Genomic DNA, 16,671 nt, shown 5'->3' with positions numbered 1-16,671 from the left:
TGTCCTATTACAACTATTTTTTACGCAATAAATTGCTTCTTTAACCTGAAAAATGGGAGGATACAACCGTAATTAACTTCACAAGTACGGAGCGCCCTCGGCTAGCTCACCTACCCGGAGAGGTTACCGGCTCAGCCAGTAACCGGAATCTTCCCCGCCCTCACTATAAATAGTCCCCTCGAAGCCACTTGTCGGCGTGGTTCTATTGTCCGTAATTTTCTGTTTTTTTAATTTTTCTATTTTCGACCGTCTCTGTGATTTCCGGAGCGCCGAGGGGGAAAATTAAGGCATCACGTCCTCTCTCTCTCTTCTTCTCCGGCGACTCCGTTCCGATCCGGATCTGGTTCTTCCGACTGAATTCCGGTCGTCTTTGGTCGGAGGACCCGTGGATCTCGCGGATCTCCGGCGGGATTGAAGGGAATCGTAGCTTTCTAAGGGTTCGAAGATGTTTCTGCTCGATTGGTTCTACGGGGTTCTTGCCTCGCTGGGGTTGTGGCAGAAGCAAGCGAAGATTCTCTTCTTAGGGTTGGATAACGCCGGGAAGACGACGCTCCTCCATATGTTGAAGGATGAGGTGAGGGATTCTTTGATTTTCTTGTTATTTTTGTTTTTTGCTTGGTTGGCTGTTGGTTGTGGTTTTGCCTTTGTTGTTTTTGATCGTTTTGATTGGCGGTGTCGTTCTGTGTCTCGTTGTTTTATTTTGCGTTTTGATTCTTATCGTTTTAACGATGGCAATCTCAGTTTGTTTTAGGGTTTAAATCCTTGTTTTGCACATTTCTACTGTGGATCCTTCCTCTCTCTCTCAGGTTTTGGTTTCAGAGAAGCTTCTTTAGTCAGATTTTACATCTGTTCTTTTTCTTTTTGTTTTAAATTACTTTTTTCTTGAATAAGTTTCATTTTTGCAATTTTTTCGAGGGTTATGAAATTCTATGTATGTTTATTTGGAAGGATCCTTTATTGATCGTTTTATTTTGATTGGTATTTTGGGGTGACAGTATAATTGTCATTTCTTAGCCTTGTTATTGATTGTTCTTTTTCATCTATTATGTTATGATTCTAACTTAGTTGTGGGGTTTCTGTTCTTGTAGAGGCTAGTACAACATCAGCCTACTCAGTATCCAACTTCAGAGGAGCTAAGCATTGGCAAGATCAAGTTCAAGACTTTTGATCTAGGAGGTCATCAGATTGCTCGCCGGGTCTGGAAAGATTATTACGCAAAGGTGTGTCTTTTTTGTTTTTGGTTCAAGTATTCTGTGGCATTATAATTTGTTACTTTATGTTGGATGTTTGATCTGTTACTATTTTTTATTTTTTGAAATGAACCAAATTGACTGGATGGATTGATTCCGTCATTTTTTTTTGTTAGATATACTTACGGTTCTTGATCGAACTTCATGTGGAATATTTAAGCATAAGCTCCATAGACTTATTCATTTGTATGTAATTGAGGTATCTGAAATGCTTCTCCGTTCTACATTCATTTTGTGACAAGAGAAATTGGTGATCCTTAAATTTGAGAGTTACCTTCAAGGAGGTTGCTTATGCAGTGTAGGAGGGGAACTATTTACGGTACCAATCTGTGCATATGTACTATTTATGAATGTTTTTTTGCTCTTTGTAGTTTTATAACCCCCTGCGGGTCCAAGCAGGGGGTCCTGCTCGTCTTCTCGGGACTAGGAGTATATTTGGTTTGATATATCTATATTCAGATTTGACTTATCAAAAAAGTCTTTATTCAGTGGGAAGAGGTGCTGCTTAATGCATTAGCAATGGGAAGATTGATGTCTATGACTTTTCTCATCACGTAGCACATTTATTCTGTGATGAGCATTTGACAGCCATGCATGAGTGGTTTTTGGTATAATCTATAGAAACAAGAAGCTTAAATAGCCATCATTTCGTTACCTGCTGACAGCTGGTTTGAATGGGAACTTTTTCCAACTGCTCTAGCAGGGATATCTAAATGTTTGAGTACTATTTTTTTTTATGTACTTAGAGTACACAACTATATAATAAATAGACACGAGTTCTTGTCTGGATGATCGAAACAGTCGGCTGTTATGTTGAGAAGGATGGAAATTTTTATTGGCATGGTAACGTAAGAGGTTAGGCTATACTTTGGAGCACGCTATGAGCCTTAGTTGTTTGAAGCATGTAAGAATCTATTATGTACACCAGCTGTTCACCATCAGTAGGTGCTGTGTATGTCTTTCAAGTTAAACTGGTTTTCTCTAACTAAAGATTCTGTCCGATATCATTGTCACCATTGTTGCTAATAATGTGGTAGGGTTGCAGTGACAGGTATTGGTTCTTACTGATGCACGTGGATTTAAAAGGCTTTGATATGTTTTTACTTGAAAATAGAAAAGGTATTGATACAGTTTAGAAAAATTGGTATGTTTTTTAATAAAGATTGATACAGCTATTAAAGAATCTGATGCCATGTGGTTGGGCTAAGGCTTGGTGATGCTAATGATACAGCTATCAAAGACTTGATTCTGCTTCCTGAAATTGATACAAAACAAGTTTGGTGCTCATTTTATGTACCAATGAGCTTCTACTAGGCATAGTACGAATCTATTAGGTATTTGGGACGAGTTTTGTAAGTATTCAGCAATAGGTACTCCTGCCATTGGTTTCCGAGATGACATTCGTACTAGTATTTGATACTGGGACACCTATATATTGAGTGCAAATGCAACTATGATCTTTGTCCTAGGAAAAAAATCCGTGACAAACTGAATAACTCTTGTCTTGTGGTCCATTTTTTATGACTAGGCTATTGAAAATCATCCTTTTGCATCAGATTTTCTTTCTTGTTTTTCCTGCTTCTTTTTTTATATGTGAAAATTTTGAGGAATCCACATCATTACCTTGACATTTTCAAGGTTTAGCCAAGTCTCATCAATGTGCATGTTCTTGGTATGGTACTGGTGCTGAATGTAGTTTGAAGGGTCTTGATGGTTATGGACTCACCATCTTCTTGATCTTTGCTATACATGCCTTGCTAGCAGGCATGCTTCTTCTGGTAATCTTCTGCGATCATATCTGTCAAAATTTTCGTTATTCATCAATTGATTTACTGATACAACAACAACAACAACTACTACGCCTTCATCCCAAAACAATTGGGGTCAGCGATATGAACCAACAAAGAAAATCATTATGGGTCTTCCACATGAATCCTTCTCCTCCATTCATTTCTATCCAATGCCATGTCCTCGGTGAGGTTCAAAGCATTCATATCCTTTCTTATCACCTCCATCCATGTCTTCCTAGGCCTACCCCGACCTCTTTTAACTAATATATTTTCCCATTTCTCCATCCTTCTAACTGGAGCATCATTAGGCCTTCGTCGAATATGTCCAAACCACCGTAAACGATTCTCTCTCATCTTATTTTCAATGGGTGCAACGCCTACCTTCTTACGTATCTCCTCGTTCCGAATCTTATCTTTTATTGTATTTCCACACATCCATCTCAGCATACGCATCTCAGCTACACTCATTTTTTGAATATAATGTCTCTTGGCAGCCCAACATTCCGTACTATATAGTAAAGCGGGCCTAATAGTCGTCCTATAAAACTTTCCCTTCAACCGCAATGGCATTCTACGATCGCACAACACTCCAGTTGCACTCTTCCATTTCATCCACCCAACCTTTATCCTATGATTTACATCTCCATCAATTTCTCCATACTTTTGAATGATAGATCCCAAATATTTGAAAGAATCATCCACCGGTATTTCGTGCTCACCAAGCTTCACTACACTCCCATCATTACTTCGTTGCTTACTAAATCGACATTCTATGTATTCTGTCTTACTCTTACTCAACTTAAAACCTCTTGCTTCCAATGTCTGTCTCCATAATTCTAACTTAGCATTAACCCCAGCTCTAGACTCATCAATCAAAACAATATCATCAGCAAACAACATACACCACGACACATTTTCTTGAATTGATCTCGTAAGCTCATCCATCACTATAGCAAATAGGAAAGGGCTTAAAACAGATCCTTGATGTAACCCAACCGTTATAGGAAAAATGGTTGTCACCCCTCCACAAGTGCGGACATTGGTTACTACTCCTTCATACATATCTTTAATTATACTAATGTACTTGAGAGAAACACCTTTCTTCATCATTGTCCACCAGAGAACGTCCCTAGGTACTCTATCGTAAGCCTTCTCCAAATCAATAAAAACCATATGCAAATCTTTGTTCCTCTCTCTATTTCTCTCAATAAGTTGTCTAAGAAGATGTATAGCTTCCATAGTTGATCTTCCAGGCATAAAACCAAATTGATTCTCCGATATCATGACAATCTTCCTCAACCTAGACTCAATCACCCTCTCCCAAAGTTTCATAGTATGACTCATGAGTTTTATACCACGATAGTTTGTGCAATCTTGTATATCACCCTTATTCTTATATAGAGGCACCAAAGTACTCTTCCTCCACTCATTAGGCATCTTATTTGTCCGCCAAATCTTGTTAAAAAGATTTGTCAACCATTCTAAACCTTTTTCTCCCAAGCATTTCCAAGTCTCGATAGGTATACCATCTGGGCCAACTGCCCTTCTTGATTTCATTTTCTTCAAAGCCTCTGCAATTTCTTTCTTTTGAATCTTGCGCATGAAGTCACGATTCATCTCATGAAAAGGAATTGAAAAGTCTCCAAGATCCTGAGCATGACTTTCATTAAATAGCTTATCAAAATAATCTTTCCATCTCTCCTTAATCTCCTCATCTTTGACTAAAACCCTTTGCGTTTCATCTTTGATACATCTAACCATACCCAGATCCCTCGATTTCCTATCTCTCATCTTTGCAAACCTATAAATATCCTTCTCACCCTCTTTGGTATCCAACTTGTCATAAACATCCTTAGATATTTACTGATGGGTAAATATTTTTTGGGCACACCCAGTGGATTCCATAGTGCAATGATAGTGATGCATATTTCTAATTTGTGTATTTAAAAGGAAATTGGTAGGAACATATAGAGAGGGAGCAGTAGAGAGCAGAGTTTGTGTCAAAAGTGCTGGATGTGACTATTTGGATGGGTTAGATATGTGAAGTTATTAATTTTCAGAGTGAGAATGGTGTTTATGTTACTTGAAACAAGATTTAGTATACGTGTGGTTATGTTTTTGAAAAGTGAAAACACTGTTCAAAAGAGATTCACTTTCAAAACCTCATGAGATTTCAAATATCATGAGACTTCATGAGAAAAGTGAATCTCACACAAATGAGATTCACTTTCTAAAACTCACTTTTGGGGTTTTGTGCTAACTCACTTTTTATGAAGCTTGCTTTTGGGGTTTTGTGCGAAAAAAGTTTTATGTTTAGTTGCTTTTGGAGTACATGCAACCAAACATATTACTTTTGTGATGATGATCTGAAAGAGCGTAATGATAATGGTGGTCCTAAAGGGTGGAATTATGAAGGGGACTGATAAAATAGTTGACCGAAGATAGTTTACTGCTGCAATTCGTTCATTGTTACTGCATTTAAATACAAGGACAAAATGATGGTCATGGATTTAGGATGTTTTGAACCTCTGTTATGTATGTTGCTTATATTTTGCATGTGTTGCAATTATCATCACAAGTTTGTAAACCTTAAAAATTATGATAAATTCAATTAGTTGCTACTTTTTTTAATACCTCTTTAATAGATAACAAATTTATTTGTTTTCTTTATAAAATTCATATTGTATTTACTCATTTTTAATTTCTTTTTTTGTCTAAGCACACCAAGAATTTTCCAATATTGTCCCAAGGACGAACTTTTTTTGTATATGAAATTGTCGTGAGATTTTCTTGACTAGGAAAATCCCGGGAATGAGATTTGTGGCACTGTTCCATATGTGATGACAACACCTTGTTGATAAGAATGACATGCAAGTTTAGTTACCTTTTTTAATGATACCAGTCAATATAACCCTCTGAATAGAAGTGTTAAAAGATATTACCGTCATAGGTGTAAGGATAGTGACAAATTTTGATTTGAGTTTTGCTTGTGATACATCTTCCTTTTCTTGTGTGGTTTAGTATTCTCTTTCATTTCACATCATCCACAAGTGAATCCTTTACTTAGGTAGAACTTTTTGTAATGTTACGTTCCTACAACCTTATGTTCTTGATGCAGTGGAGTACCGGTGTCTCAGATGCTTGTGGGCTGAAACAGAAACACGACCTCTCATCGTGTTATGAACCCGTGAATAGAATCAAAGAAAGGGGCCACCGAAGAGTGAAAACAAAGAAAGTAACCTTTTTATGTTTTATTTCAATGGGAATAAACAAGACAATATAAAAAGCAAACTAACAGGACCAAGATAAAATGAATAACGAATCATAAGCAAAACAGGGTAATCAAAGGGAAAGTCTGACAGGAAAAAAACCACCCAAAGGAAAAAGAAATCGAAGGTAAAAACAGTTGCGAGCTTTCAATATTCTTTGTCGCACAAAACCCTAGGAGAGGGTTTTAAATAGTCAGCTGGCGGATTCGGGTCTCGGGTCCAGTCATGGACCCGAGACGAGATCCTAGTCTTCTTCTTGATGGATCTGGATCCGGGTCACGGGTCTTGCTGTATGGTCCGGGTCCATCCTGCCCTGCATCATTCTCCCCTGGTGGGAAAGAAGTCGGCTCTGATAACTTGTTGTCTCCACAGTAAGTATATAGATCAGACACATTAGATGTAGGAGAAAGGTGTCAAGTTTCGGGTAGCCCAAAGAGGGAAGATTGGTCAGATAGGCCCACTAGCCTGGGCAACCAGGTCTCCTTGGTGGGAAGGAGAACTATCCTATGACCCTTAAAGACAAATGTGTACGTATTCCTACGGCCATCATGGTTGGTCTTACGGTCAAACTGCCAGGACATCCCAATAGGATGTGACAGACACTCATGGGCGCCACATCACACCACACTTCATCATGGTAATGCTCCCTCGTAGAGAACTGAACTAGACAACGCAGGGTGATGGGCATCTCGTTGCCTTTCTTGAACCATACCATTTTATAAGGTTGGGACAATTTTTTCGTTTTTAGGTTCAAGGTGGATACGACACTCTCGGACACCACATTTTCGCACGCTTCGGTATCAATGATAACATCACACGCATGCCCCTCACAGTTGCATCGGGTTCTAAAAATATTATTTCGCAACCATTTTGTGGGGATCGATTCTCGGGATGTGGTCAACACATGACGGATGGTTAACAAATTTTCGATGCTGCCGTCGAACTCTACGACTTTCACCTCGTCATTCCCCTCAACAAGTGACTCACCCTCGCTCTCACTATTGGACGCAGGCTCAATAATGCCCTCTGCTAGATGAGTGTTCTTATTAATGGTGGGACACTTGGACGCAATATGACCTAACTCTTGACACCTAAAACAACGAACAATGGACTCACTGGGCTTACCCTTGGATCTGGTGTGGTACGCGAGTCCAGATTGATCGGGTTTGCTAGGGTCGACTCCTGGGGTGGACTTTGAGTCTTCTTTCTTAGGGGAGTTCGCTACTCTGGTTGGGAAACTCGACTTGGGTTGACTGGACTGATCACTACGGGATGTCCTATATTCCTGCTTCATTTTCAGTTTATCCTCCACATTCGTGGCGTAACTACTTGCCTCATCCAGTGACTCGACTGTGATACAACTGAAGTCGTCAAAAATAGCAGGACGAAGACCAGAAATATATCTCGTGACCTGCTGGCGGGTGGTCTCCTCGATCTGCACTCGTAGAGAAAGACGATGAAACTCAGCAGTGTAATCCGCCACAGTATTGGTGCCTTGACGCAGGGTCAGGTACTCCTTGTAGGCTCTCTCGGCGTGATTTGACGACACAAACTTAGACTGCATCAACCGCTGCATCTCTTCCCAAGTCTGTACGCGCTCTAATCCCTGTCGCTCCCTCGACCTCTGCATCTCAACCCACCATGTCTGTGTTAGGCCTCTCAACCGAGTAGAGGCTAGGGAGACACAACGGTGCTCGGCGACATCGTGGTAGTCAAAGAAGAATTGGACGACATATGACCAATCAAAGAACTGCTCAACATCAAACCGACCTGTGAACTCTGGAAGCTCCAACTTCACCCCATACGTGCGCTCTGGTGCTCTCTGCTGTCGGCAAGGTTTTAAAACTCGTGACTCGGGACTCAACTCGTTCTTTATTGACTCGTGACTCGATGGGTCAACTCGGTGACTCAGACCGGGTTTTGTTAACTTTTGATTTTAAAAGAAAATAATATATAATCTGTCTCAAACCATGTTTTTCAGTAAACAAGAGATGAGAAACTCATATACAGGGGCTCATGTTAAGCAAAATATATCTGTAGTTGGGACTTTTTAAAATGGTCCATGCTTGGTTTGTACTGAAGTTGATGAGACTTGACCAACTCATAAATGTTGTAATGGCCAGTTCACCAGGTTCTACCTTTTGTAGGCCCAATCCACTTCAAAATCAGAGTTTGATTTGGCTCAGAAAATATTGGACTTGTGCTTTATGAAACATGCCCACATATCAAAAGTAACCATGTACAATATAGAATTACACTTTTAAGTTGCACTAGGATGACTACCACAAAAAATTGGCCACAGTATCTAATTATGCAGAATAGACTCACAAGAAAATCATAAAAGACAATATTGAACAGCAGAATGAGGGGCCGAGGCTTATAGTTTTTGAGATGAAACTATGAAGGATATCCAATGTGCTTTGTAAGAGAAATTCAGCCATACTATAGGCTCAAGAATCAGTCATAACAAGCACATGAAACTTGCTCATGTAGTGTACACTTCTAACTACACATAGCTAAAGACAAGTTCTTTTCAAAGTCATGATTCTATTCAGTCATAAAAAATAAATTAACATTATAGCCATTTCAGTAATTTGAAAAATAGAAAGATATTTGAGAGAAAGTATGGGTTACATACTATGTGTGAGAAAATCCATAACAAAATCAAAGAAGAAATTCTCAAGACAACTGATCAAATTATACAAGCCAATTAATTATTCCCTATTGATGCAAGAAATAATTTTTTTTTATTCTGAAATACCCAAAAAATCAAATTTCAAACATCCTAGAACTCGCCCGAGTCAAGCCCGAGTTTTGGCAAACCGAGTTTGCCTTGTCGGGTTGACTCGCTGGAGGGCCGAGCCTAGCCGAGTCAACGAGTTGACTCGGCGAGTTTTAAAACACAGGCTGTCGAGCTCCCACCATTCTTGCAGGATGCTCATTCCAGAAGGTGTCATCATCCCACACTGCTCCATCTTCGTGGTCTTGTTCGCCTGACTGCTGGGGTTGGCGAATTCCGACGACCTGTTGTCGGCGCTCTGGTCGCGCCAGTCCCTACTGAATCTGCCTCGGTCTGGCTGGCCCATGGGCGGGAGCCATCTGTGGCCGACGTTGGGGTACCGGTATGACAGGTGGTCCTGCGATAGGCGGAAGGGTTGGTCGGGTCTCGGGCTCTAAGTGGGTAGGAACGGGGTAAAACGAGTTTGAGTTATGACCAGGGTGTTGGACCTGGTTTAGGATCGGTAAAGGGTTAATTGGTTGGTTTGAGTTTGGGTATCTGGTTGGGTTGGTATAAGACTGAGATGATTCGCCCGACTGGATATGGATCGGGCCTAATCCTAAACTATTCGTCGGACCCAAATTTGGATAGGTTGGATCGGAGATCGAGTTGTGGGGGTAAAATGCTTGGTTTGAACTCGATCCACGATCCATACGATTATGGGTGTGGTTTTGACCTGACTCAAAATCAAATTGGAGCTCCGTCCGGGTCCGATACAAGTTTGGGTCGGTATAGGATCCGTTTTGGGGTTCAAAATTAACGGGTTGGAGCGGATTCGTAGGAAACTGCGAACCGAACCCAACTGGGTAGGCTAGGTAGGAGGGTGTTAGACCCTGACCCGCTCCCGAGAACCCAAAGGGTGGCCCTCGATAACCGGGTCCAGACCCAATTGACATAGGGTCTTGACCTGACCTTGAGAGGTCAAATCCAGCCCACAAAGGGTCAGCCCCCTTAACCTGCGGGTGGGTTGCGACAGTACCCCCCGCGCGCAGGTGCTGGGAAGGTCGACAGACCCTCCCCAGCCCGGGCTAAGGCTGGTGCGCCGGCTGCCTGACCTGGCTGCACGGTCGGGCCACGCGGGCCGTGCCCGACCTGCTGCCCCTGCTGCGTGGGTCGTTGCCAGGCAGGCGCACTCAAACTGCGGTTGGGGAGCCCCGCTTCGATCTGGTCCAGCATCACGTTCAGGCCACGCATGCCGTGCCCGACCTGCATCCCCTGCTGCGTGGGTCGGTGCCAGGCAGGCGCAACCAAGCTGCCACTGGGACCCCCCTCTTTCCCCAGCCGAGTGGTCGTCTCGCCACATGCCATCATCGGTACCTCGGAGTGGGGCGATACGAGGCTGGCGTTTCTGCGCAGTTCCCTCCCTGCGTTTTCCGATGGCGTGGCAGCCTGAAGAGCTGGTTGGGCTGGACCGTCAGCCACCGCTTCAACGAGGACGACAACGTTGCCACCCCTAATCGGATCCATTTGCATCATTTGTTGTGTAGAAGGCGTAGGTGTTGCCACCGCCAACTCGATCCTCACAACCTGATCTTCGACCCCATCAAGTCGTCGAGAGATGCCGGCCACGTCCCGACTGATACGCAGCACGTTCTCTTGCATCTTCGTCATCATTTTCATCATCCACAACATTGGATCTGCATTGCCGGCATCCTCCTGCTCGATTTCCGTCGCCGGATCGCCCCTCACCTCTGAAATCATCTTGCTGACGAGGGGAAAGGCGCTGGCTCTATACCACTTTGATGCAGTGGAGTACCGGTGTCTCGGATGCTTGTGGGCTGAAACAGAAACACGACCTCTCGTCGTGTTATGAACCCGTGAACAGAATCAAAGAAAGGGGCCACTGAAGAGTGAAAACAAAGAAAGTAACCTTTTTATGTTTTATTTCAATGGGAATCAACAAGACAATATAAAAAGCAAACCAACAGGACCAAGATAAAATGAATAACGAATCATAAGCAAAACAGGGTAATCAACGGGAAAGTCTGACAGGAAAAAAACCACCCAAAGGAAAAAGAAATCGAAGGTAAAAACGGCTGCGAGCTTTCAATATTCTGTGTCGCACAAAACCCTAGGAGAGGGTTTTAAATAGTCAGCTGGCGGATCCGGGTCTCGGGTCCAGTCATGGACCCGAGATGGGATCTGGGTCTTCTTGATGGATCTGGATCCGGGTCACGGGTCTTGCGGTATGGTCTGGGCCCATCCTGCCCTGCATCAGTTCTTTAAGTTCTGGAAACATGGTTGTGGTTATTTTGTGCAGTAATGGTTTTTCTTTAATAACACATTATACAACTTGGGGTATGCTATTTTCTTTTTTCCTGAATCCTTGTTGTTTCCAGTTTATCTGTGATCTTGCTTATGTATGGATCCCTTGCTTTGTGCTTACAGTCAAGGATCAAAGTTTCTATGCTTATTTTGTGTATTTATCTGATTGTGAATATATAATATAATGGCTAGTGGTGGTATGTGATACCTGGTTATAGTTTATAGCTGAAGTATTTCATACTCCAAGTTTGACCAACAATGTCATCGATTACAGCTGACTTCTATGTGTGATAATTAAGAGCTATTTTGTTAGTATGTCGTAACTGAAACTGATAGAATAATCGATAGCTGGGGCCGTATTTCATATCGAGTCCTGGCAGACAAGTTTCCTGTCGCACATGCCTTTGAAGGTTGCAAAGCTTATTCCTTTCCTCTGCCTTAGTGAAGCCTTGGCTGGTTGATCATATAGGATGGCTTGTGCTCTTTTTTTTTTCTTTTTATTAACATGTCTATAGTGTAGAACTAGTGTTTTTTATTTGTATGATTTTTCTCTGACCATGATATCAGTCATGGTCACCTCTGTGTTTTTAGTTTTCTTTGTCTGTTTGTCATCAACTGGTGCCATAATGTTCCATGTGCAGTTTTAGGCATGAAAAAGAACATAAATCAGTTAGTTTGGGAGAAAAAATAAGTGCTCTATTTTCCTTTAGACATTCTTTTCATATTATGGCTACTTTCTTCATCTTCATTACTAGCTTCTTGATCTCCTTTTAGAGAGAGAGATTTTCTGTTCTTATTTTAGTTGCAAACATATTTTCTATGCTGCCTGCACTTACATGTACTAGCTAATCTTAAATTGGTTGGTGTCTCTTCAAATCCCGTTGTGGGCTACTCTTCTATTCTTATTTTAGTTGCAAACATATTTTCTATGCTGCCTGCACTTACATGTACTAGCTTATCTTAAATTGGTTAGTGTCTCTTCAAATCCCTATGTGGGCCACTCTCACTGGAAAAATCAGTTTTTTGGGGCAACTATAGATGTGGCTTCTAATTTCATAGAAATGCGACTTAATTTTGGTTGACTCAGGAGGTTGTTTGTCTGGTTTGTAGTCCATAGCTGGATCTGTATTTGGTTGGGACATGGAACTACGATGGTCTATTTCACATGGATACAGCCACTGATACAGGGATGCTGCCAATTTTATGAAGTTTCCAGTGACTGGTATATAAAGGGATACAGAATGGGAATCAAATGGAGTGCCTGTGCTATATAGATGTTGGTATGTGGTTCTTGGCCTGTATTTTGATATGTGTCTCGGTCGAGTTTCCTAATCCCTAAGAAGGTTTTGTCCAAGACTAATAGATCTGGATTGGGGTCTAGCGTTGGTGGTGTTAGTATAGCGGGTTTGTGGAGTCTCCACTTTGTCAAATGCCTTTTGAAAAATCTCCTTCCAGAAAGCTGGTTCCTGACAAGTCCAGGTGCAGATCCATGGTCTGGTGGATTTGGGTCTTTTCTTGGTTGCGAACTAGTTTCATCTCTAGGAGTGTTGAAAGGTCCTGCCCAGAGTTACCGGAAGCTTCTTAGATAGGTGGGAAGCTCGCTTCGGAAGCGCGATACTCCTCACTTCGGAAACTTGATGAGAACCTCGATTCCCCCACGCTTCTCCTATGCTTTCCACAAGCTTCATTTATTCTTATTATATGTTCTCTTACTCTACTTTTCATGCTTTTTATGTGTTTTATCTAACTCTTCTCACTCACTTCCATGTGCTTTCACTAAATTGGTAGTCATCATTTTTAGATTTTGTTAAAAATTTAATTCTTACACTAAAAAATCATGAAATTTAATATTAGTCACTTTTATTTTAGTTTTTATTTGTATTTTATTTTGATTCTCATTAAATTCTTATATTTTTTTTATTTCTCGCTTCCAGCTTCCTATATATTTTAAAATGCATCATTTCTCTATTCTGCTTCCTGTATCGTTTTCCGCTTCCGCTTCCTAGTCTAGCAACCTTGGTCCTGCCTCTTTATGCTAGCATATCCTTGAAATATGGAATGTAAAAATCATTCTCGAAGTATGTTGGAAGAAAGCCTTTTCCCCATTGTTATGTAACATGTGAGTCTGCATCAGTGGAATGGTGGAGCGTGAATCGGAGGCAATAACTGCTCAAAAGTTAGCATAGTAAGAACCGTTTATGCTGGGAGGCAAGTGCTCATTAATTGATGGAGTGATCTTGACATTTCGATGGTTCAAACTTTTCTATTTGAAGCCTTTATGGGGATGCAATGTAGGCTATGTTTGGGAGCCTTGAATTGGAGGTTGTGTTGTGGTCCCATGCTCTCATACTCCAGTTGTTTGGGAGCAGTGGTGTTGCTGAAACAATGCATCGAGAATGGTGTTGGCAGCCCCAACACCACATTCCAACACTATTCTCAAGGAGGATGTTTTTGGCAATTTCATCTCTCAACATTACACATTGGCAAGACAATATTATAGCCACACTGAAACTGTGCTTCCATCGCAATCAAAATCATCATGGTGATTGTCATCTAGATTCTATAACTCTTTATAGCCTGCTTCCTTGCGGATCAAGATGTACAAACTATAATATGGATATCAAGACATCTGACCTAAGTCACATGGGTGCGGGTGCGGGGATGCGGCACTTTAAAAAACCTTGGGTGCGGGGGTGCGGCAGGGCAAAAATGTACATATATATAATTTTGAAGTTTTAACAGTTAACAACCGTAACATATATATTATATATATATATATATATATATATATATATATATATATAGGAACCTTGACAGTTTCAAGGTTGGCATAGTCAGATAGACCATTTTCTTAGTCAACTATATGTCTTGGACTGGTCAAAACATGGGTACATTAACCAGGTTATATGAACATATACATGCTTGAGTGATTCAATGTAACTTCATATTTCTAACATTAAACCTTCCACATCATGTGTCATTAAATGAGTTATGAAACGAACTGCAGCAGAATTATGACCATGCAACAGAAACTAAAATTGAGTACAAACACATATAAGCATACACCTGTACGAAGAGCAACCAGCAAAAGAACTTGAATGAAGAGAATACCTTGTGTTTCTTGAAACAGGAAAGTGAGCAACTGCACCTTAAAATATTGACAAATCAATAACTTCTGTAACTTGGTAGATCTTATAATCCTATGAACTGAACTTAGATAATGAATCAATCCCAAAACAAATAAATTAAACCCATTACATGCCCATAACATAGCAACACATTTTAAAGCAATGGTTGATAGAACGCAATGGTTGATAGAACGATTTTTCAAAAAAAGATGAAGGTAACATTTGACCTTAAGTCATCAAGCATAAGCAACTAATAAAATAGATTGTAAACGAAAAAAAAATCAAGAAGCTCCACAAAACCCATTTTAGCATAGAATCAAAAGCCCCAAAATCAAATAGTCAAAGATCCCCAAAAAATAAATACAAATTTCATTAACTATATATACCTCTATATAGCATCATCAATTCATCAAAAAATTTCGGAATGCCCAAACCCCCCAAATAACATTATTGAAAAAATTTCGGAATGCCCAAAACCCCCAAATAATATTATTGAAAAAATTTTGAAATGTCCAAAAAGCCTATTAATAAAAAGTTAAAAACCCTAGATGCTAATTACCCACGTATAATACAATCAGAGAGAAGAGAGACCGTGAGAGTGACGAAGAGCGAGTGAGAGACAGCGAGAGTGACAGAGAGAAGAGAGACCGTGAGAGTGACGGAGAGCGAGTGAGAGTGAGAGAGAGAGCAAGTCGGAAGGAGACATACCTGAGAACTGAGGAGGAGCGGCCGGAAGGAGTTGAAGATCGTCGGCGTCGGCTTCAGGCTTCAGGCTTCAGGAGGATTTTTCCCTAATCCTGCTCTCACTCGCTTTTCATCGGGCGAAAAAAAAAATTAGTCTAAAAATTGGACCTAAATGACTCTGGGTGCGTTGACCGCACCCAGGGTTGTGTTGACCGCACCCGGTGCCGCACTCGCACGTGCACCCGCGTCACGTCGTGTCAACGCGGGTGCGGCACCTGCTTTGCCGAGTCCCTGTGACTTAGCATCTGACTGTGTTGATCTAGAAATTATATTCCAATGGCATTTATAATCTTGATAGCCATCTGACTGATGATTTAGAAATGATGTTCATTATGTTAATCACTATGTATATATACCAAAATGGTGAAAACTGTTAAATATATCTATTATTTGGATGGGAGGATCACTTTTCTGTCTAGCAATGCTAGTGGCTCTGATAGAAGATATGATCGTCCCTTGCATATAAGTTTCTCTGTTGTCCATATGAAAAAGCGGCACCATCACCAGTGCTATTCTGTCAAAGAGGTTGAAAATGATAAGGTTTCTTCTTTTAGTTACAAGAAACTTCGTAATGTTGCTGATCATACGAGTCACTCCCTTCTCTCCCCAGCCATTGTGGAGGTGCCATTGGCATGCGTGGCTCTTAATAGATGTTCAACTAATGGAATCCCATTGCTATGGGTGGGAACTGGGGGCTTGCTCTCTGTGAGTAGGGGTCATTTGTGACTTGTGAATCAGATTTTTAAGGTTTCCTGTGCCTAACCATGATTATTGGCTGGTTATGGTTTCTTGCCCCATGGTCTCTTCTTATATGTGCATCAGTCATAAGGATTTTAGATGAATTGGTTCAACTTTATTTATTTATTTAGTTAGTTTTTCTTCTGTCTAAAGTTCCTAAAACAATATGCAGGTGGATGCTGTGGTATATCTTGTGGATGCAGCAGATAAAGAGCGGTTTGCAGAGTCGAAGAAAGAACTGGATGCACTGCTCTCTGATGATGCATTGGCATTCGTTCCATTCCTTGTGCTTGGTAACAAGATCGACATCCCATATGCAGCGTCGGAAGAAGAGCTTCGCTACCACCTTGGCCTGAGCAACTTCACCACGGGGAAGGGGAAGGTGAGCTTGACCGACACGAATGTTAGGCCCCTGGAGGTCTTCATGTGCAGCATAGTCCGTAAGATGGGCTACGGTGAGGGTTTCAAGTGGATGTCTCAATATATCAAGTAGATACTGATTAAAAAAAGGAAAGTCTGCTTATCCATCGAACTCTTCACCCTTCTTATCTCCTGGACTCTTTTGAACACTTTTTTTTCCTTTTTTTGTTCTCTTTTCTCAGTATCTAGGTTAGGTTGTGCATGTGTGAAAAGACCAATTACAGTATTTAATTCCAGTGTAAAGTCAAGGTGTAATTTTAATCTCCTGATGCAGTCTTGCTGGTTTTA

The 16,671-nt window shown here is 41.1% G+C and overlaps 1 protein-coding gene across 1 annotated transcript; it reads left to right on the top strand.

Moving 5' to 3' along the window:
• Positions 1-188: 188 nt before the first annotated feature.
• Positions 189-16,671, top strand: LOC149844122 (small COPII coat GTPase SAR1A-like). The gene is made up of 3 exons (XM_090000331.1): positions 189-574; positions 1,089-1,220; positions 16,136-16,671. Exons 1-3 carry the CDS (start codon positions 446-448, stop codon positions 16,454-16,456), a joined length of 582 nt encoding a protein of 193 aa, XP_089856457.1. The 5' UTR covers positions 189-445; the 3' UTR covers positions 16,457-16,671.

This window comes from Nuphar pumila, chromosome 3, assembly GCF_984573655.1.
Source record: "Nuphar pumila chromosome 3, dmNupPumi1.hap1.1, whole genome shotgun sequence".
NCBI lineage: Eukaryota > Viridiplantae > Streptophyta > Magnoliopsida > Nymphaeales > Nymphaeaceae > Nuphar > Nuphar pumila.
Note: the sequence above shows the minus strand (reverse complement) of the source record. Positions and strands in the feature narration are given on the sequence as shown.

What these genes read in the sequence shown, in the direction of transcription:
- LOC149844122 (XM_090000331.1), top strand. Translation starts at nt 446, where the DNA reads ATGTTTCTGCTCGATTGGTTCTACGGGGTTCTTGCCTCGCTGGGGTTG. An exon ending in TCCATATGTTGAAGGATGAG is followed by an intron (nt 575 to 1,088) that starts GTGAGGGATTCT and finishes CTGTTCTTGTAG; the next exon opens with AGGCTAGTACAACATCAGCC. An exon ending in GGAAAGATTATTACGCAAAG is followed by an intron (nt 1,221 to 16,135) that starts GTGTGTCTTTTT and finishes AACAATATGCAG; the next exon opens with GTGGATGCTGTGGTATATCT.